The following is a 21,572-nucleotide window of genomic DNA, read 5'->3' on the forward strand; positions in this document are numbered from 1 at the left end:
GTTAAAAGAGTCCTTCGTTACGCTTTGGAGAATCTGTCGACAAGCGTCTACAGCGCTCCCTAGCGTCGAAGTTCGTCTTAAATTTGAATAAGGGGGTCGAAAGAAAGCCGAAAAGTTTTCCGTGATATACCGTTACGCGAAAGAGCTCCGCGTATCGGTCTTTGCTTCTCGAAACCGCCAGGGGGCCAAACTGGTTCCACCCCGAAGATGATTCCCCAGAGTGGATACCTGACCCGGGGGTGATGACGAGTGTGTCTTTTTGGGCGACCAAAGCCGGGAGCTTGATTTATCGACATACGAAGGGGTTCGACGCCTTTCACTATCATCGAAAAACCCGCGAGAGCGCCCGCGGATTCTTATCATACCCTCTACGTTGAACCGCGTCAAACCACTCGAGATCGCGCGTGCTTACTATTATTTACGCGTAGTATATAGTTAGGCGTAGCGGTCGCGTTATTGTTAAACTCCGAACGGAGCCCGCGATGGATAGGATAGAAGCATAGACCTTTGATGGATTTAGACTATTCGTCCGACAAACACGATAGAAGCATGTTGGGTCTAATACCGAACCCCGATCTTAATCCCTCGAACATGAGCCCCACCGAAACCGCAGCCAGTCTCCAGATATCGGATTTCTACGCCGGGGCTCCCGTTCTCGGGAATCCGGGCACCCAGTTAAACTACGAAGCGGTGAAATGCGAACCCGACTTTTTCGTCGGAGGCGTCTCCGGGGAACCTCATCATCATCCGCAACAGGCCGTTTACGACGAGGCAGCTTTCCAAGATCTTCAACTGCCGAGATTCGGCGGCTGCGATCCCGTTGATTTCCTCGTCTCGATGGGACATCGCAAGAACGTCGAGTTATCGGCGGAACGATCGTCCGCCTCGACTCGTCAACATTGCGATATTTCTCCGGTGACGACCGGGACTGCTACGTACGGCCATTACAAGAATGCCATCGACGGCGTGACGACGCAAAACGCGTCCAAGTCGAGAAAGACCGACGCGATGATCGAGGCGAAGGATTTAGAGAACGCGGCTCGTAAACACGGGGCCGCCGATCCTGTACGCGATACCGCCGCTAGCAAGGAAAAAACTCACGGTAAGTGTTTCACACTTTTCTGTTGATATACAATATTTAGTTTTCCTAAAAAGACTTATTTTATTCCTAGCAGGTTCCGATAGTAACGGCGAAAAAGGTGGGGAGAAGGATTCGACCAAAAAGACAACCGGAGTTGGTCTGCGACGTCAAGAGAAACCGCCGTACTCGTACATCGCGCTAATTGTTATGGCCATACAAAGTTCGCCTAATAAAAGACTGACTTTAAACGAAATCTATCAGTTTCTGAAGCAAAGATTCCCCTTCTTTCGCGGCAGCTACCAAGGCTGGAAAAATTCCGTCCGACATAACTTATCCCTCAACGAATGTTTCATCAAGTTGCCCAAAGGACTGGGTCGACCCGGAAAAGGACATTATTGGACGATTGATCCCGCCAGCGAGTACATGTTTGAAGAGGGCTCTTTTCGACGGCGTCCGAGGGGCTTCAGGAGAAAGTGTCAGGCCAGTAAAACGTATCCGTCCTACTATCATCAGAACACGGCGCTGTCAGCCGTCTTCGGCACGCCGTACGACGTGACGCAAGCTAGTCCCAACGTCACCTGCGGCACCGCGAATATGGCCTTCTCGAACTCCGGCCAAGTGCCTTCCAATCAGTTTCTGAGTCAGAACAACGAAATGGACGCGGCCCAGTACGGTTATTCGAGCGGAATGACTCAGTCACATCTCCGACTAACCAACGGTCATTACTTTTCCAATTGCGCCTTGACGAGCGGTGGTACCATGGGCCAAATAGAGTCGGAATTGCAAAGTCAAATAGCCACGACACCCAACGTCATCTACAATAGTTTGAACAACGGTGGCGAGCGCGACGTTCAAGCGGCAAATATGTCTTGGTGGCAACACCCTTACGTGAACAGCCACGCCACGGCCATCGGTAGTCTGACGGGATGCGCCTTTTCCAAACAATCCGCCGTGCCGAGTCCCGGGGTGTCCGATGGCCCCATGGGCTCGACTCCGCCCCCGTCCGTGTGCAACGGAGTCATGTTGCAAGAGACGGCCACGTACAACGTCAATCAGCATCAACAGCAGCAGCCCTCCACCTCACACGTCGATCAGCTCAACTACCGAAGTCCAGGTAACTAATCATCAAATAATTATAATAATAATCACCTAGGCTAATACCCAAGGCACCACCTTATATTATAGGCCCAAGTCAACTAGCGACTTATAATTCCTATACGAAATAGCTAGTTCATTGAGTAAATAAACATTCATCTCATATCTTATTATCTGTTTTCTCAAAAATCCTTTAGAGCGTATAGTATTACTGAAACACTGATTTCTGACGCAAACTTACGATAGCTCAAACAAATTGGTATCAAAAGAAATTAGCATTAAATAGCAGAAACAAATTTATATCAAAAGTAATTAGCATTAAATAGCTGAAACAAATTGATATTAAAAGTAATTAGCAGTAAATAGGAGAAACAAATTGATATTAAAAGTAATTAGCATTAAATAGCAGAAACAAATTGATATCAAAAGTAATTAGCATTAAATAGCAGAAACAAATTGATATCAAAAGTAATTAGCATTAAAAAGCTGAAACAAATTGATATCAAAAGCAATTAGCATAAGATAGATGTAACAAATTGATATCAAAAGCAATTAGCATAAGATAGATGTAACAAATTGATATCAAAAGTAATTAGCATTAAATAGCAGAAACAAATTGATATCAAAAGTAATTAGCATTAAAAAGCTGAAACAAATTCATATCTAAAGCCATTAGCATAAGATAGATGAAACAAATTGATATCAAAAGCAATTAGCATAACTAAACCAAATTGATATCAAAAGTAATTAGCATAACTAAGCCAAATTGATATCAAAAGCAAGCATAAAATAACTGAAACCAATTGATTTCATGAGCAAGCATTTCATAACTGAACCAAATTGATATCAAAAGCAAGCATTGTATAACTGAAACAAATTGATTTCACGAGCAAGCATAGGATAGCTGAAACCAATTAATTTAATTTTCTACTTATCTTTCTAAATAAGTAAAATTTAATTAAAGTGTCGGTATTTGTAATTCTATTAAATTAAAATATTAATATTTTAAATGAGGACGATAGCTACCTTTTATTTTATTTCTTTAGAAAGATAAGTGAAATGTTATAGACGAAATGTTCAATTGATCATTAATCATGATTGAGTTATAAAGTATTTGGGATTGGGGAATAAAGTTTGAAATATATCTGTAATTACTACGTATTTTGGGCTAAGTTTAGCGTTTGGTTGACGCGAGGGGCTAACCACTCTTAGAAAGTCTGTACACCGGATTACGCTTAGATTAGCACTGCCAAAGGCAGGGACTTCAAAGATTACGCGTAATCCCATTAGTACACCGATTACGCGGAGTGATCAGCCCCTCGGGTTGACGACCGGCCAACATAATGTATCACGGTTATGGCGTCCGGCCGGGGTAGAAATCATGGAAAATAAATTTCCGTGATTAAGAATATTTTTAGAAATAGAATGACACCACATTTAATCACTTCGCACCAAATGACGTAGAGGAAAATAAATAAATAACAAATCGCTGTAATTGTCTCAAGTGGTCAGATTATAAATACAATTTTATTTATACTTCGGTCCCTCCTTGACTATCGGATACATGGCATAGCTGATAAAACTCGTTTCAATCTGGTATGGAATGAAATTGTAGTTAAAGGGACACTATCGTCTCCAAAAGATTGGTGGGATCTGCTATCACTAGGAAAGCAAATATTTATCTTATCTCCTTCGTTGGCCCTAGGCACTGTGCCTAATGTACCTTATGGTAAATCCGCCCCTGAATTGACTTTAAAGTCGTAGTAAAAATTTAGATTAATATCTCGATAATTTTCGGGCCCGGACATAGGAACAGGCCCGGTTTAAGCAGTGAGTGGCCCCAAATGAGTTCAGAGCCCAAGTCGGTGCAAAACGTGCGGTAGGGACGCCGAGAGCGGGCCCGGGCCCTGGAAAAACAATACTTTCGGGCCCCAAGAGCTACCTTATTTTTCTAATTAACAACGTTTCGCGGGAGAAGTATAGTAGAAAGGCTCAAACTCGGGGCCCCAAAACTTGTACGGGCCCCGGTAATTTGTACCGGCTTCCCCCCTCTCTTGTCAGGCCCGATTTACGTACCCCACTTAATCCGGCCCTGCGTATAGGACGTAATCTCATTTTCTTCAAATGTCTCGGCAGTGAAAATTTCAGGGACCGGGGCCGTCTGGACCCCAACATGCATGCCCATGGGCTTTTTCAGTCGGGCCCCAGGGTTTGCCACTTCTTGCCCAATCTGTACGGCCCGGTTCGCGCTAAAAGGAATTAGAGTATCTAACTGAAACTGAATTAAAATTTTAACGCCCGTGTAATCCTTTCATAGTTTATTATTTTAACTTTTAGAGCATATATATACATATATAATAACAATTTTTGAAATTGAAGTCATGTTCAAATTTTTCTTGAAATCAAGATCCACTTCTAAATACAATTCTGCCTTTAAAATTTTAAGGTAAAATCTTGAATGTGAAATCTAATTTACACCTTCAAATCTGCTTTTCACAAATAGATTACGTTTTTAAAGAGTTCAAATAATTAAGTTACAATTTTCTCTAGTATACTAAAAACGTGCAGATACTGTTTCCTTAAGTATTTCAATTATAGTGAATTAATTATTTCAAATAAAGTTAAGAAACGGTATTAACTTTATGAATTATAACTACACGTGAAACAAATTCATCTATAAATCTTTATTTCTGCCATCTCCATTCAGGGGCTCGGGATATGAATTTGTAGCGCCATCTATTTTTTTTTTATTTATATTTCCTATTTGCAGTAGAACTCATATGGCAATTTTTGTGTTTTTCGAGGGGTTGATCATTTAAAGTTTGCTTGTACACCGATTACTCGAAGAGTACGTGAAATAAGCATACGCGAACTACCCCCAGATTACGCGGATTACGTACTCTCTATATGGGAAGCTATACACCGAGTACGCCAAGTGGTCAGCCCCTCGGAAATATCATTTCATTATCATGACAGCTATCCCACTTAGCTCTCAGTTTCGAAATAAACCTTTACTATATTTAAAGAACTAAACAAATTTAATCCGTAATAATATCCTAAAAATAAAATTCAGAGTACTAAAAAAACTGAATTGTCTGATTTCGCAGCGTGTGTCACTGTTGGATCTTAAACCTTTTGTCCGGCTATTTAAAGAACTAAACAAACTTAATCCGTGATAACATCCTAAGAAAATTATGGCGTGAATTTATCTTAATAATGAATTTGTTTGGGCATCTCAACACGCGTATATTACGAAGCCATTTTCGAAGGCGGTATGGAGAAGTCTTTATAATAAACGACGGAGTCAAAGTTTAAAATAAATGTATTTTCCTTCTTTCGTCGAGAACGATAATGAAGGCACGATGGAATATAGAACCGCGTGCGCCTATTATTTATTATAAGAGTAAGAGATGAAAGCGGTCTCGATCCCCCAGATGGAGCGGGCTAAAGCATGCGTGGACTCCGGATCTCAATAAAACACGCTATTTGGCTCAGATCACTGGGCTCCGACGACTCTATGATTTAAAGCGAAGAGCGAGAAATCACCATCTGGGTACATTTGAGAAATAGGCAAATTTTCTTGGCGCTATTTCTCGAGCGAGCCGAAGGAAAAGAAAATTGATATTACAAAGAGAAAGCCGACTCCCGCCCACGTGCGCTTTCAACACCGGGCGGATTTAGCTTCTTACCATAAATTAATTCTCTATTCAGCTATAATTAAATTTTGGAGACTGAAGTATTTTACAGTTTAATAATAAATTATCCGGAACTAATTATTTTTGTTACAATTTTCTATTTTATAAATAGCTATAGCTATAGCTTGGCTTCCAAAAGAGCTTGAAATACCGCAAAACTTGGCTTCTGTCGATTCATATCTCCATAAACGAAGTTCGAAGGACTGCGGAAGTTAGGTTTTTTACGGTTTTCAAGCGCTTTTGGAGATGTTACCTATAAACCACGATCACACTACAGTTTAAAACCCAGTTTAAGCCGGTTTTTATGTCAGTTTTGACCAATGATATTGGCTTAAATTCGCCATGACAACTGGTCTCAAGCGATAGTAAGTGTGAATGTGGTTTTAGTTTCAAAATCAGTTACTCTAAATACCCTCTCAAAATTCCATATATATAAACATTTTGTGAAACTGATTATGAAATTTTAGCAAACGGTCTGTGATTTCTCACCATATTTCCCTGATTTCCTTCGACTTCTCAAACCATTATCGATAATTTACGGTGATTATCTTTAGTGAATTCCCGTGATTACCTATGACTGGTACATCTCATTACTCTAGAAATACCCCATGTGGTGAATCACATAATTTGGTATTTCTGCCAACAGATTAATCAAAATCCTGAACTAGTGTTATTGCATGCAGACGACCTTTCAATTTAAGATATATTCCTTTTACTAAAAAAGCCAAAAATATCCTACCTTACAGCTTAGTTAGACCAGCCAGCAGTGACACGTAGTAGTTTAATCCAAAGATTGGGCTTACTTTCTAGCCGTTCCGCGTATGAATTATCCAACCGAAGCCAGCAACCCGAAAACCGGAAAATGGAAAGTAACGAATCCCCGATGAAGTTTACACGTTAACTAACCTTCTTGGCACCGTGGCAAAGGGAAAACTAAGTTTCTCCTTGTCGACTCGCAAATTGCGGTGGCAGCCGCGAAAATGTAAATATTAAGCCGTAGCAATATCTAGCTTACATTATCGGATAGTTTACTCCGGGCGCGCAAACTCCGGTCGCGATGGATAAGACAGGCGAGCGAAGGCTCTCGGCATCTCCTAATAGTATAACGCCGAGGAATCATCATCTCCAAACGTTATAGTTTACAAAAGTCTCGCTTAGCCGTCGACGTTTGTTTATAGATTTCAAAAAGAGCCAAATATCCAAAGCGAGAGAAAGAAAAAAACTTACAACTTCACTCGCGTCTCGAGTAACACGTTGAGAGCCACGGCTACCGGACGTCCATGTTTATAAATATTTAAAAGAAAGAAATATATTTAAAGGGGCGGGGAGCACTGATCTACAAAGCCGACCAAAGCTCTCGTTAAGGGGGGTGGAAATCTTTTATTTCAACTCGAATAAGTTAAACAATTATATCGATGTTTGGTTAGTTTCGTAGATTAATAACGACACGGATCTGGACGAGAAATAAACAATGTTCTAATGGAATGATTGATAGAAAGTTTTTGATTATGTAGTCTTGGTTTTTCCATACATAGTAGCTTGCTATCTTATAATGTGTTCGCTGATTTTATAACCCGGATTTGTCAGAATATTGGTATCGAGGTTTTGGTAATCTTTAAATCGGGAATAATATTACCAAAATTAATTTCTATACGAACCAATAATTAAATTTGAATAATTTCATGAAGACATTAATTTAATGATAATCTTCTGGGTATCTGTTTCTGAAGTGAGCGAGTAATCTTAAAAGTTAATTTAGTATGTTTATTTTTAATTTATAGTAAATTTTTGTACATAAATCTCAAAAACTACAATCTTATCTAGGGAAAATGTTAAGTCGGTTTATGTAATTAAAACCCAATCGAAACACCAATTATCATTGCTAGTAAATCTTTTGTCGACTGAAAGTCAAAGTTGCGTAAAAGGTGACATCCCATTTCTGATAAACTCGAAATAACTAAAAGTTCCCAAGCGAACTAGTCCCTGGGGTGAAGATCTCCGATTCGTGGTCGGAAATTGGTTCGGATGTCTTCAGTCTAAGCCGTCATTCGCGACGCCAAGAAACTTCAAAGAGCACGTGGGAACAGACGAGAAAGTCCCGAAATACGAACGCGACAATATGACATTTCGTCGCGAAAACGTTCCGCGAAATCTAGCTCTTCGTTTCCTCCAACTTTCGATCGCCGAAAGCGTGCTTTCCGAGTAGGCTTTTGCCGAACGCGTTTGAAAGTAGCGACGAACGGCATTGTCTTAGTTTAGGATACGGCATTTTTTGGGAACCCCCGCGATACCATTATCGGGGTTAATAAATAACTCCGCAACGAAGGATGAGTTTCTTCATAATGTTCCGCGCGCGTTGCGTTCTATCTCGGAACGAAGCAACGATGCACTCAAAATATCAATTTCTCTTCACTCTCGAGCGAAGGAGATCGCAGCCCGTCCTTTTTATAGAAGGGATCTGGTCGTATGCCTTTCCTCGGAGCCGGAATAAAAAGTTTGCCTCAACTATCAAAACGAGGATGAAGGTTTCCTCGAGATAGTCGGGACGGCGAGGACCCATCCGAGGTCGAGATGAAGAGCAGCACCCATCAGCCGGTTGAAGGGCCACGAAAAGTGATAAGCGGGTTGACTCTCTATCCCGCGCTAAGTGTCGACGTTCGCCGCAGTACGTTCCGCTCTGGAGACCGTGATTGATGAGCCGTCTTGCCCCCGCTCTAATAATTACTTCAGCCAGAAACCTCGCGGCCAAGACGGTTGGTATTTGTTGAAAAACGAATTTTACATATCTACCGGGATTGTCCGTATTCATCATTTTAAAAAATTCGACCCAAATAGGCGCTTCAATAAATTCCGCTCTCTTTTCCTTTCCCCTTCCATACACGCATGCGCGAGTCACTGAATAACATAGTCACGTGATTATGTTAGTTTAATTTGTAAGGCTAAAGTTGATAGAGCGCGCGAATTTTTTTTTGTTTCTTCCACGAGGCGCGTGCGAAATTGAACGAGCCCTTCTGCATTGAAATATTAAGCAGCGCGCGCGCGCTTTCAAAATATCACCCTTTCGCAAGTACGTCGGCTAGGCAAATAACTGAACAGGTTTTATTTAAGCGACTATTTCGAGCTAGCCACTCCCATTCCGTACCACGTCCTGATAGCTGATACGACCAATCAAATTTGGTCATTTTTCAAACCTTTTTTTTCAAAATTCAAACAATTCTTTAGACTCTTTGAAAGCAGTCAGGTCTTTGGTTTAAAAGCGTTGTAGACCCAAGCCAAAGCGAAGAACTGCAAACTATTTATAACTAATTTCACACTAGTTAAAGAGTAGTCCCACTTCAGTGTATAATTAGTCCCGCGCCAGTTTAATACTATTATCTCAATAGTTTAAAATTAGTCCCGTAACTAAGTAAAATTAGTGTCGTAACAAATTATATTAATAACTGGCCAGTTTATAATTAGTACCCTGCTAGTTTAATACAAGTATCTCACTAGATTAAAATTACTCCCATACCAGTTTATAATGTTCCTTGCCAGTTTAATTCAAGTATCTCATAATTTTAAAATTAGTCCCGTAATAAAGTAAAATTAGTTTCGTAACAAATTATAATTAGTCCCTTGCCAGTTTAATTCAAGAATCTCACTAGTTTAAAATTAGTACCCTGCCAATTTAATACTAGTATCTCACTAGATTAAAATTACTCCCATACCAGTTTATAATGTTCCTTGCCAGTTTAATTCAAGTATCTCATAAGTTTAAAATTAGTCCCGTAATAAAGTAAAATTAGTTTCGTAACAAATTATAATTAGTCCCTTGCCAGTTTAATTCAAGAATCTCACTAGTTTAAAATTAGTACCCTGCCAATTTAATACTAGTATCTCACTAGATTAAAATTACTCCCATACCAGTTTATAATGTTCCTTGCCAGTTTAATTCAAGTATCTCATAAGTTTAAAATTAGTCCCGTAATAAAGTAAAATTAGTTTCGTAACAAATTATAATTAGTCCCTTGCCAGTTTAATTCAAGAATCTCACTAGTTTAAAATTAGTACCCTGCCAATTTAATACTAGTATCTCACTAGATTAAAATTACTCCCATACCAGTTTATAATGTTCCTTGCCAGTTTAATTCAAGTATCTCATAAGTTTAAAATTAGTCCCGTAATAAAGTAAAATTAGTTTCGTAACAAATTATTATTATTCCCTTGCCAGTTTAATTCCAGTACCTTAAAAGCTTAAAATTACTCCTAAAGGATGATAAAATTAGCGAAAAAGTAGATTAGTCCATTATGAAAAGGGATAAAAAAGCTAAACCCTAACAAATTTGAAGAAATTTAAAAACTTACTAATAGCTCGTACCGATAGATCTTCGAGCAAACAAAATGATGCGAAACTCGGACCAAATAGATCTTCGAGTGAAAAACTAAATTAAATTAAATAAAATAGCCAGAAATTCCAACGGTAGACCGGTTTCGTCCTATTTGGTCGTCAGTACCGTGCGGGAAATCTGGCTTGCGACTATCAGTGGGGTGGCAGAGTGGTTAGCACTTTCGCCTCGCAGCAAGAGGAGCCGGGTTCGATCCCAGCTTGTGGCACTGGGTGAAAACTCGGAACAACTCCTTCCGCGTTGAGTTTGCAAGTTCTCTCCCCACTGGTTTAAGGGGTTTTCCCCCGAGTTCTTCGGTTTCCCCTTCCATAAAAACTTGTTGAGGTTAACGGTAATAGTTAGTGTAGGGAGCTGTTGGCTCGATCGCGTGGCATGCAGGGCTTGCCACCACCCTCCTACGCATTGTAACCCGGCCACCTGAATTAAAGGCTTCAAAAGTCGCTTGACGACTTAGGCCTAAGGTGGTGCCTTGGGTATTAGCCTAGCTGATTATTATAACACCGAATAGAGAAACTAAGCCTAAATATTAAAAATTTCAAAACGAGTTGCATAGCAACGGAAATAATTAGAACCCTACCAATTTAATACTAGTATCTCACCAGATTAAAAGTAGTCCCGTAATAAAGTGAAACTAGTTTCGTAACAAATTACAATTAGTCCCTTGCCAGTTTAATTCAGGTATCTATCCAGTTTAAAATTAGTCCCGCACCAAATTATAATTAGTCCCCTGCCAGTTTATAATTAATCCCCTGCCAGTTTAATACTAGTATCCCACCAGTTTAAAATTAGTCCCGCACCAAATTATAATTAGTCCCCTGCCAGTTTATAATTAATCCCCTGCCAGTTTAATACTAGTATCCCACCAGTTTAAAATTAGTATCCCACCAGTTTAAAATTAGTCCCGCACCAAATTATAATTAGTCCCCTGCCAGTTTATAATTAATCCCCTGCCAGTTTAATACTAGTATCCCACCAGTTTAAAATTAGTCCCGCACCAAATTATAATTAGTCCCGCACCAAATTATAATTAGTCCCCTGCCAGTTTATAATTAATCCCCTGCCAGTTTAATACTAGTATCCCACCAGTTTAAAATTAGTCCCGCACCAAATTATAATTAGTCCCCTGCCAGTTTATAATTAATCCCCTGCCAGTTTAATACTAGTATCCCACCAGTTTAAAATTAGTCCCACACCAAATTATAATTAGTCCCCTGCCAGTTTATAACTAATCCCCTGCCAGTTTATAATTAATCCCCTGCCAGTTTATAATTACTCCCCTGCCAGTTTAATACTAGTATCCCACCAGTTTAAAATTAACCCCGTAATAAAGTAAAATTAGTCCCATAACAAATTATAATTAGTCCCTTGCCAGTTTAATTCAAGTATCTCACCAGTTTAAAATTAGTCCCGTACTAATTTATAATTAGTCCCCTGCCAGTTTATATTAAATCCCTTGCCAGTTTAAATCAAGTATCATCAGTTTAAAATTAGTTTACGATTAGTTTAAATCGACGGTCACATCAGACCTTAAAAGCCTAGTTTAAGTGGGTTTAAATGCCGGTGTTGACGAAAAGTTGAGATAAAGTAGCCATATAAGCTGTTATAAAATTTAGTTCCGCACCAACATTGGATTATTATGTCTAAATTCTAATGACCGAAGTAAGTGAATCGTAAAATAGAACTTCCGCGAGTCCCGAGCTCTCTATAAATCGTTTCTAGTCCACCTCGAGTCCAAAAATGTTTATTCGAGTCCAATTCGAGTCCTATAGAAAGTTAATAAAAATCATTATAATTTATTTTATTTTACTAATTTAACTTAAATTGACTTATTGCCATTAATAATAAACAAAATTTAAAACTAAATATTTTTATTCAATCAATACACGGAAGCAATAAGTTTGAATGTAAAATTATTAAAACCAGATCAACATTGAAATCAGAAATATAACGGTTATTCGAATTACTCTCAGCCCGCCGATTGGAATATAGAGGTACTTCTCTGATTTCTATGTAGTAAACAAATTTTCTCCCATGTGGACCAGACATGCTGCCGTAGTTTTATTTTGAGTGTCATGTGCGTTAATATAATCAGTTAAAAAATATGGACTTGTCGTGCAAAAATCCTCATAAACGAACTTTAGGCATGCGAAGCGATTTAAGTCAGGTCGGCAGTGGCGTAAATAGCGCCCCCGCAGACCCCCCGGCGCTGGGGGGGGCGAGAACTAGGGCCCCCCAAAGGTATATGATTAAAATCGGTGCTATTTAAAAGGGGCCCCGAGTCGTTTTTCGCGGGGGAGGGGGGGGGGGCGGATTTCCTAGTTACGCCACGGCAGGTCGGGCAACCATATTACTTTTTTGCGCTCCATAATTATTGCCTAAATATTTAATTATGGCGTAAATATTTAATTCTGGCCTAAATTTTTTATTATGGCCTAAATTTTTTATTATGGCCTAAATTTTTTATTATGGCCTAAATATTTAATTCTGGCCTAAATTTTTTATTATAGCCTCACAATTTAATTATAGAATCACAATTTAATTATGGCCTCACAATTTAATTACAGCCTCACAATTTAATTATAGCCACACAAGCTAATTATAGCCTCACAATTTAATTATAGCCTCACAATTTAATTATAGCCTTACAATTTAATTATAGCCTCACAATTTAATTATAGCCTCACAATTTAATTATTGCCGACATTTTTAATCATTGCCTAAATTTTTAATTATTGCTTCAATATTTAACTACGGCTTAAATATTTAATTATTGCCTAAATATTAATTAATTAATCTTAATTAATAAAGATTTGGCACTGAATAAGGCAGCACGTTCTTAAAATTAGTCTCGCGCAAAAGTACCAGCTTGGCCAATTGCGATGAAATAAAAACGAGTGTCCAAAGTAAGGCAGTTGGCTCTACTTGTGGTATTTGAAAATACCTTTACAATTTTGAAACTGGCGAATTCCATACAAAGAAACGGCAAATATTTAAAGCAATCGCTTTTGTGTAATCTAAGTTTGAAAGAAAACGTTGTTTTTAGCAGGACCTTTTCCCCCCAAGAAATAAATTTGCGTACAAAAAATAATTGGGACTTTTGACACGCTGAAAATTAAAACTAAATAAAACTGCTGCAAAATTTCAGCACGGATGCAATTATTGCTAAGCGAAACCTTAATGTTAAAGACCAGTAAACTATTTTTCTAATTTGGCGCTTGTCGTGCCCATATGGGCAAAACATGGCTTTAGAGGCTTAGAGCTACTGCGTTTCAGACTTTCTGAGATGGAAACACAATTACATTTATAAATAAAGTGTTTAACTAAGCTTCAACTTGCACTTCCTTTAATTCGATAAGTACCAAAATTCATTTAACCATGCAAAATATTATAATAAACGCGTTTAATTTCGTAAATTGTTAGAATTGCGAATTCCTGTCATGAATTTCGCCCACGGGTAGATTATGAAGTCGTGATTAAGATCGAATTTAGTATTTTGATACGAAGTACTTGAGGTCACAAGCAAAACTCCCTAGCGATTAACCAAAATCATCGTATTGACAAAATAAAACTAAGCCAGATTTTGTAAACCAAATTTTTCGTCAACAGGAAATGTTCGAAAATACAACATTTTCTGTTAGATTTTAATTTTAATTTTGGTTTCTTTGCTGCACTTCAGGTATGTTCAAAATGCATTTTGAAAATGCAAAATTGGTTTTTCTAAATGTAAAATGTAAAATAGTTTTCCAGAACCTCAAAATGCAAAATACCAGAATTTTACATTTTGAGTTTAGAAAAACCAATTTTCAAAATGCATTTTGTATTTTGCATTTTGAGTTATGGATAAAGTTTTTACATTTTGCGTTATGGAGAAAGTATTTTACATTTTGAGTTATGGAGAAATTATTTTGCATTTTGCATTTTGAGTTATGGACAAAGTATTTTACATTTTGAGTTATGGAGAAATTATTTTGCATTTTGCATTTTGAGTTATGGACAAAGTATTTTACATTTTGAGTTATGGAGAAATTATTTTGGATTTTGCGTCATGGAGAAAGTATTTGGCATTTTACATTTTGCATTTTGAGTTATGGAGAAAGTATTTTGCATTTTACATTTTGCATTTTGAGTTATGGAGAAAGTATTTGGCATTTTACATTTTGCATTTTGAGTTATGGAGAAAGTATTTTGCATTTTACATTTTGAGTTTTTGAGAAAGTATTTGGCATTTTACATTTTGCATTTTGAGTTATGGAGAAAGTATTTTGCACTTTACATTTTGCATTTTGAGTTATGGAGAAAGTATTTTGCATTTTACATTTTGCATTTTGAGTTTTGGAGAAAGTATTTGGCATTTTACATTTTGCATTTTGAGTTATGGAGAAAGTATTTTGCACTTTACATTTTGCATTTTGAGTTATGGAGAAAGTATTTTGCATTTTATATTTTGCATTTTCAGTTATGGAGAAAGTATTTTGCATTTTACATTTTGCATTTTGAATTATGGAGAAAGTATTTTGCATTTTACATTTTGCATTTTGAGTTTTGGAGAAAGTATTTGGCATTTTACATTTTGCATTTTGAGTTTTGGAGAAAGTATTTGGCATTTTACATTTTGCATTTTGAGTTATGGAGAAAGTATTTTGCATTTTACATTTTGCATTTTGAGTTATGGAGAAAGTATTTTGCATTTTACATTTTGCATTTTGAGTTATGGAGAAAGTATTTGGCATTTTACATTTTGCATTTTGAGTTTTGGAGAAAGTATTTGGCATTTTACATTTTGCATTTTGAGTTATGGAGAAAGTATTTTGCATTTTACATTTTGCATTTTGAGTTATGGAGAAAGTATTTTGCATTTTACATTTTGCACTTTGAGTTATAGAGAAAGTATTTTGCATTTTACATTTTGCATTTTGAGTTTTGGAGAAAGTAAATGGCATTTTACTTTTGCATTTTGAGTTTTGGAAAAAGTATTTGGCATTTTACATTTTGCATTTTGAGTTATGGAGAAAGTATTTAGCATTTTGAGTTATGAAGGAAGTATTTGGCATTTTACATTTTGCATTTTGAGTTATGGAGAAAGTATTTTGCATTTTACATTTTGAGTTTTTGAGAAAGTATTTGGCATTTTACATTTTGCATTTTGAGTTATGGAGAAAGTATTTTGCACTTTACATTTTGCATTTTGAGTTATGGAGAAAGTATTTTGCATTTTACATTTTGCATTTTGAGTTTTGGAGAAAGTATTTGGCATTTTACATTTTGCATTTTGAGTTATGGAGAAAGTATTTTGCACTTTACATTTTGCATTTTGAGTTATGGAGAAAGTATTTTGCATTTTATATTTTGCATTTTCAGTTATGGAGAAAGTATTTTGCATTTTACATTTTGCATTTTGAATTATGGAGAAAGTATTTTGCATTTTACATTTTGCATTTTGAGTTTTGGAGAAAGTATTTGGCATTTTACATTTTGCATTTTGAGTTTTGGAGAAAGTATTTGGCATTTTACATTTTGCATTTTGAGTTATGGAGAAAGTATTTTGCATTTTACATTTTGCATTTTGAGTTATGGAGAAAGTATTTTGCATTTTACATTTTGCATTTTGAGTTATGGAGAAAGTATTTGGCATTTTACATTTTGCATTTTGAGTTTTGGAGAAAGTATTTGGCATTTTACATTTTGCATTTTGAGTTATGGAGAAAGTATTTTGCATTTTACATTTTGCATTTTGAGTTATGGAGAAAGTATTTTGCATTTTACATTTTGCACTTTGAGTTATAGAGAAAGTATTTTGCATTTTACATTTTGCATTTTGAGTTTTGGAGAAAGTAAATGGCATTTTACTTTTGCATTTTGAGTTTTGGAAAAAGTATTTGGCATTTTACATTTTGCATTTTGAGTTATGGAGAAAGTATTTAGCATTTTGAGTTATGAAGGAAGTATTTTGCATTTGACATTTTGCATTTTGAGTTAAGGAGAAAGTATTTTGCATTTTGAATTATGGAGAAAGTATTTTGCATTTTGAGTTATGAAGAAAGTATTTAGCATTTTATATTCGGCATTTTGAGTTATGAAGAAAGTATTTAGCATTTTATATTCGGCATTTTGAGTTAAGGCGAAAGTATTTTGCATTTTACATTTTGCATTTTGAGTTAAGGAGAAAGTATTTTGCATTTTGAGTTATGAAGAAAGTATTTAGCATTTTACATTTGGAATTTTGAGTTAAGGAGAAAGTATTTTGCTGCTCTTACTTAGAAAATAGTTTGTTACTTCTGCTAATGTCCAAGAACTTATTATATGAACTGGGCTATCTTGATATTTTATTTTGTTCAGTTGCAAATTAAAATATTCGAGAAAAAACACCAAATAAAAAAGTGTAATTAAATTTATTAGCAGCCAGCTAATGTAAAAGTAGAATTTGAGTGAATCTCTGTAGCGAGCAGTGTTATTTTTGGAATGCTGTCTTGTCAGCGAAGCCATCGTCGCTTGACATCAGGGTCTTGGACTACTTAATAGCTCGACACCCGATACTCTCGGATCTGCGGAGGAATCCGACTGAGAGGCCCGCTAGAGGGAAAATACATTAGGCCTATCTGACTGTCGTCTTACCACGCTATCATAAATTACCCACCTAATTGGGAGCTACGGTAAATCACGAAAATAAGTGATAATTTGATGAAATACCTGAAACAATTCTCGAATAGCCTTTTCGGTTTACATAGAGTCACGTAGCGACCAATGCGACAAGCACTTATACTGCTGGATTTTCGTCTGCTAAGCAAATGATTTCCTATTATAAAACACATAGGGTTTGGTTAGTGGACGATAATCCAGAAACACAAAGAGTCTGCTTAGCGGATAATAATCCATAAACTTAAAGCGTCTGCTTAGCGGACGATAATTCAGAAACTTAGTATCTGGTTAGCGGACGATAATCCAGAAACACAAAGCGTCTGCTTAGCGGACGATAATCCAGAAACACAAAGCGTCTGCTTGGCGGACGATAATCCAGAAACACAAAGCGTCTGCTTAGCGGACGATAATCCAGAAACACAAAGCGTCTGCTTGGCGGACGATAATCCAGAAACACAAAGCGTCTGCTTAGCGGACGATAATCCAGAAACACAAAGCGTCTGCTTGGCGGACGATAATCCAGAAACACAAAGCGTCTGCTTAGCGGACGATAATCCAGAAACAAGTTTTTTAAATAGGTTTAATAACGAATAACTATATGTTTCTTCCGAAACTTTGAAAATAGGCGCCCAAATAAACCCCGCTGTGACTGTCTTGCCCACCCTGTTGAAAAATGCTGCCAGATATATGCATAGAAAACTTTCAGCTTTGGCAGTATAAAGATAAACCATAGACAAACCTGTTATACGTCCAGTCGCGGCAGCACAAACTCTATAATCGGCTATGAATGATCTTTTATTTAAAGGAATATTAGCGGTATCTAGCTGCGTTGGTACATGTTTCAATAATTATAATATTAGCAGTATAAGGAGTTAGATATTTTTATCGTAAGATATTTTATATATTTCTGGTTCAGTGTAATTGTTTAGTAATAGGGATAGCAATTTTTTGCCGCGACCTAAAGGGTTATTTGTAAAAGCGTTACTTTAACTCTTTGGCAGAAAATGTCTTTTAGAAAACCCATAACGATTTTTCTTGAGATATAGCACTAAAATAAATGCTACTACCATTATCATAAGGATCTTCCTTACAGTCTTGCCATCTTCGCGTCGAAACATATGAATAGTTAAGAAGCCTAGTGCTGAAGTAATTAATTCTGTATCGTTACGGTTTGATTATTTGAATCTCGCTCGGCGACTGTCCTGATAAGTTTAGGGCTTGGAAAAAAGGCGGAGATTTGAGTACAATGATTACCGTTATGGCTGGTTTGAAAATAAAAGGTTTTTTGGGGGGTGCGTATAGTATCGTGGCCCGCGGGGGAGCGCGTGTCGGCGTCGTGTGTGGGCCGACTCCTCTCGCTCAAAGAGAAGACCCTTTTCACTTCCGAGGGAACTTTTCTTCGATACCACATGGCCTCCACCGTCGAGGACTTACGCGTACCCTATCTCGAACCCGAGATATACCGTTACAGACACCACAGACGAAACGTTTCACTCTCGCGCTTCCCAATACTCTCCACCCCGACACGACTAAATACCCCAAAAAGCGTCCTAGACAAAGGCCCGATCTTTAGGTGTTCCCCGGGCGGGACATACCGTCCCTGGAGAGAAGGGGACCGTTGACCCGAGATTTGGTAGTCAAACGAACGGTAATGGTATCCCCGGGATTTAATCCCCTAACGCCGTCCCCACTTGTCCCCAACACATTTAGAAATAAAAGGCATCATCGTAAAAAGAGCGCCTTCAGGGACGTAAAAACGAGTGACGCTCATCGTTGCTCTCCGCTTTTTATGGCCTTTTGATTTTACAGTAAATAGAATAAAATTCCAGAACTAAGACGTCATTGTACGCCGCTAGCTAATGCAAGATGTCACTATTAAAATTTTCATCTACAGGGGCCTTTAGATTTACCAATAGTTAAAAATATCAAGGGATATTGTGGTTGGTAGAAAAACCAAAAGTGGTGAATATATCAGGGATATCGCGGTTGCTCGAAAAGCCAAAAGTGTTGAACATATCAGGGGTATCGTGGTTGGTAGCAAAACCAAAAGTGTTCATCATATCAGAGATATCGTGGTTGGTAGGAAAACTAAAAGTGTTGAACATAACAGGGATATCGTGGTTGGTAGCAAAACCAAAAGTGTTCATCATATCAGAGATATCGTGGTTGGTAGGAAAACTAAAAGTGTTGAACATAACAGGGATATCGTGGTTGGTAGCAAAACCAAAAGTGTTCATCATATCAGAGATATCGTGGTTGGTAGGAAAACTAAAAGTGTTGAACATATCAGGGATATCGTAGTTGGTAGAAAAACTAAAAGTATTGAACATATCAGGGATATCGCAGTTGGTAGAAAAACCAAAAGTGTTGAACATATCAGGGATATCGTGGTTGGTAGAAAAACCAAAAGTGTTTTAACATATCTTTAATTTTGTTCTTTAGTTCTTTATTAGCAACACAAAATGTCAAAGAATCATCACATTAAGACAGTGGAAAGTGAATAAATTGAACAGTGGAATATGATAGATAAATTATATATGCTTGGAAAAATTAATTACATTTAAATATAGGTTTTACCATATTTATCACAAACAATACCGATAGTTCAAAAAATTCAATACTAATACTAACGCTAATATTAACACTTAATGTAGTTTCACCGTTTTATAAATAGATCAAGTCTTTTTTTAAGTTATTATTATAGAAAGTCATTAAAGTGAAAATTATTTAAGATTTTTTCACAAGAAATGTTCCTAAAATAATTCCTATTTTCAGACTATCAAACAACTGATTTGATTAATTACCACGTTAACTCTAGTTACCTATTCCATTGTAATATTATTCAATTTAAAATTTAATTTGTAACGTTCCAGGGCTCGCTACCAACTGGTCACCGGGTATGAGGACCGCTTCTGGTCTGTGCAATATGGAACCAAAGACGTCAATGTCCAGTTTAGGTTCACCGAACCAGTCTCCTCAGGGGTCATCATGCGCAATCAGTCCCCAAAGCGTTTTCAGCAACGGTAGAGCCAACAGCGACGGTACCCTGAGTCCAAAGATGTCTCAATCGTACCAGCGATCATCACCAGTTAGTCACGATAACTGGTCAAGCGCACCGGGTGATGCCATCCAACAAGTCGAAAATATAGGTTTGAGACAGACCAACGGTCAAGACAGGACGCCGGCTGGCTGGTCCTACAACGAAACTCCCATGTATTGCTAAAAAACACTTAAGCTTTGTCGGAAAAAAATTGATCCCACCGAATGCAGGGCTCACGTTATTTTTCTAAAAACCGCGCACGTGGTAAAATCATTCTTTTTTTTTTGGTTTCGGGAAATATATCTTTCAGTCTCAATAACAACATCCGCTTGTCTATCAACTACTCTGTTTTGTGTTAAAACCGCTTCCTTTTCATCTTAGCAGGAACACAATGCGAGTCAAAGAAAATATCAATGTATCAAGCCAATATCGGAAATTTGATTTTCTATTTAGCTGTACATAAAAAAAATTCACAATAAAAAACTTTTGTAACTTTTTTCAGAAAAACTTTGCGTTGTATTTAATTTCTTAACGGCTTAAAGAACTACGCAAATACTCTATGTAAAAAAAATATATTTAAATAATAACTTGAACGTTGTGTCGCTGCAGTGCAAATGGTATAAGTTATTTTAATAAATATTTTCATTTGGTGTTAATTTATTTTAAATGTGTTATTATTTCATTTTACTTATATAACTTATAAACTAGGTACGAAAATTAAATTAAAATTCTAAAAAAGGCGAAATTTTATGCTACATAATTTTACATTTAAATTTAACATTAATTTTTTTAAATTTGATATTTTTCGTGGATTGATATTTTGGAATTTAAGGGGGAAGAATACAGTAAAAGCCTCTTTTTCGTTCAAGCTGAGCGTTTCTGTTTTAACAATTACATAATTGAATTATATTTTTATTATTAGGCTGAACCTTCCTCTAGTGCTTAAAATAATTTTGATAATTCTAATATTAATAGTTAACGAGATATAAGTTCCTAACTAAAGGGTAGTTTGGGCGCTTGCTCAACTTGTTTAGCTCCGGGGTCCGAATTAAATCGAAATAACTTAATTACTTTTAAATTTAATATTGTAAAAATTATTTTAGGCACTAAACAAGAGGCTGTTTTACACTTCAATAATAATTTTATAAGTTAAAATACAAAATTAAAAGAGTTCAGCTTGAAATAGCGCGAAAGTAGACAATGGCCACTGTAGTCTTCCCCCTTAATATTATATTTCGACTAAATTAAATTTAACTTCTGAGAAACAACAGCTAATTTATACGTTATACTTTTACAAATACGATTACCAAATTTAATTTAAACTCTGCAATTTATCAGAATTAATATTTTTCGTAGCTCGATTAAAATCCCCATTACAAATTACAAATGAGACAATGCTGACAACCCTGAAACTCATTGCCTATTAATAAACGTTATAATCTAAATATTTATGCCTTAAACTGATATATATTATTCTCTTCAAAATTAGTTTAGGGGGAGGCCTCGGTCATTTTTTTGTCGCGCACGCGCCCGGGCAATTGGCTAATGAGACGGTGTTGACAGACAGTGGGGTAACATTGACTTTTTCGGTGGGGGTTCAGGGGCCCCTCATCCCCGAGCGCTCACGGTCAGCGCGCGGA

General features: G+C 37.0%; 1 protein-coding gene across 2 annotated transcripts; it reads left to right on the plus strand.

The window, feature by feature from the left end:
• Positions 1-436: 436 nt before the first annotated feature.
• On the plus strand, positions 437-20,519 carry LOC149943588 (uncharacterized). 2 transcript variants are annotated; one of them, XM_090174897.1, is made up of 3 exons: positions 437-1,102; positions 1,173-2,195; positions 19,766-20,519. In XM_090174897.1, exons 1-3 carry the CDS (start codon positions 511-513, stop codon positions 20,113-20,115), a joined length of 1,965 nt encoding a protein of 654 aa, XP_090031023.1. In that variant the 5' UTR covers positions 437-510; the 3' UTR covers positions 20,116-20,519. The 2 variants fall into 2 exon arrangements, with proteins under 2 accessions (XP_090031023.1, XP_090031024.1); XM_090174898.1 differs by having other exon boundaries at positions 1,176-2,195.
• The last annotated feature ends 1,053 nt before the right edge of the window (positions 20,520-21,572 follow it).

Source organism: Leiobunum rupestre, chromosome 5, assembly GCF_980474605.1.
Source record: "Leiobunum rupestre chromosome 5, qqLeiRupe1.1.hap1, whole genome shotgun sequence".
Classification (NCBI taxonomy): Eukaryota; Metazoa; Arthropoda; class Arachnida; order Opiliones; family Sclerosomatidae; genus Leiobunum; species Leiobunum rupestre.

Coding starts and splice junctions, on each gene's coding strand:
- LOC149943588 (XM_090174897.1), top strand. CDS start 511: ATGGATTTAGACTATTCGTCCGACAAACACGATAGAAGCATGTTGGGT. Junction 1,103..1,172: donor TAGCAAGGAAAAAACTCACG/GTAAGTGTTTCA, acceptor TTTTATTCCTAG/CAGGTTCCGATAGTAACGGC. Junction 2,196..19,765: donor GCTCAACTACCGAAGTCCAG/GTAACTAATCAT, acceptor GTAACGTTCCAG/GGCTCGCTACCAACTGGTCA.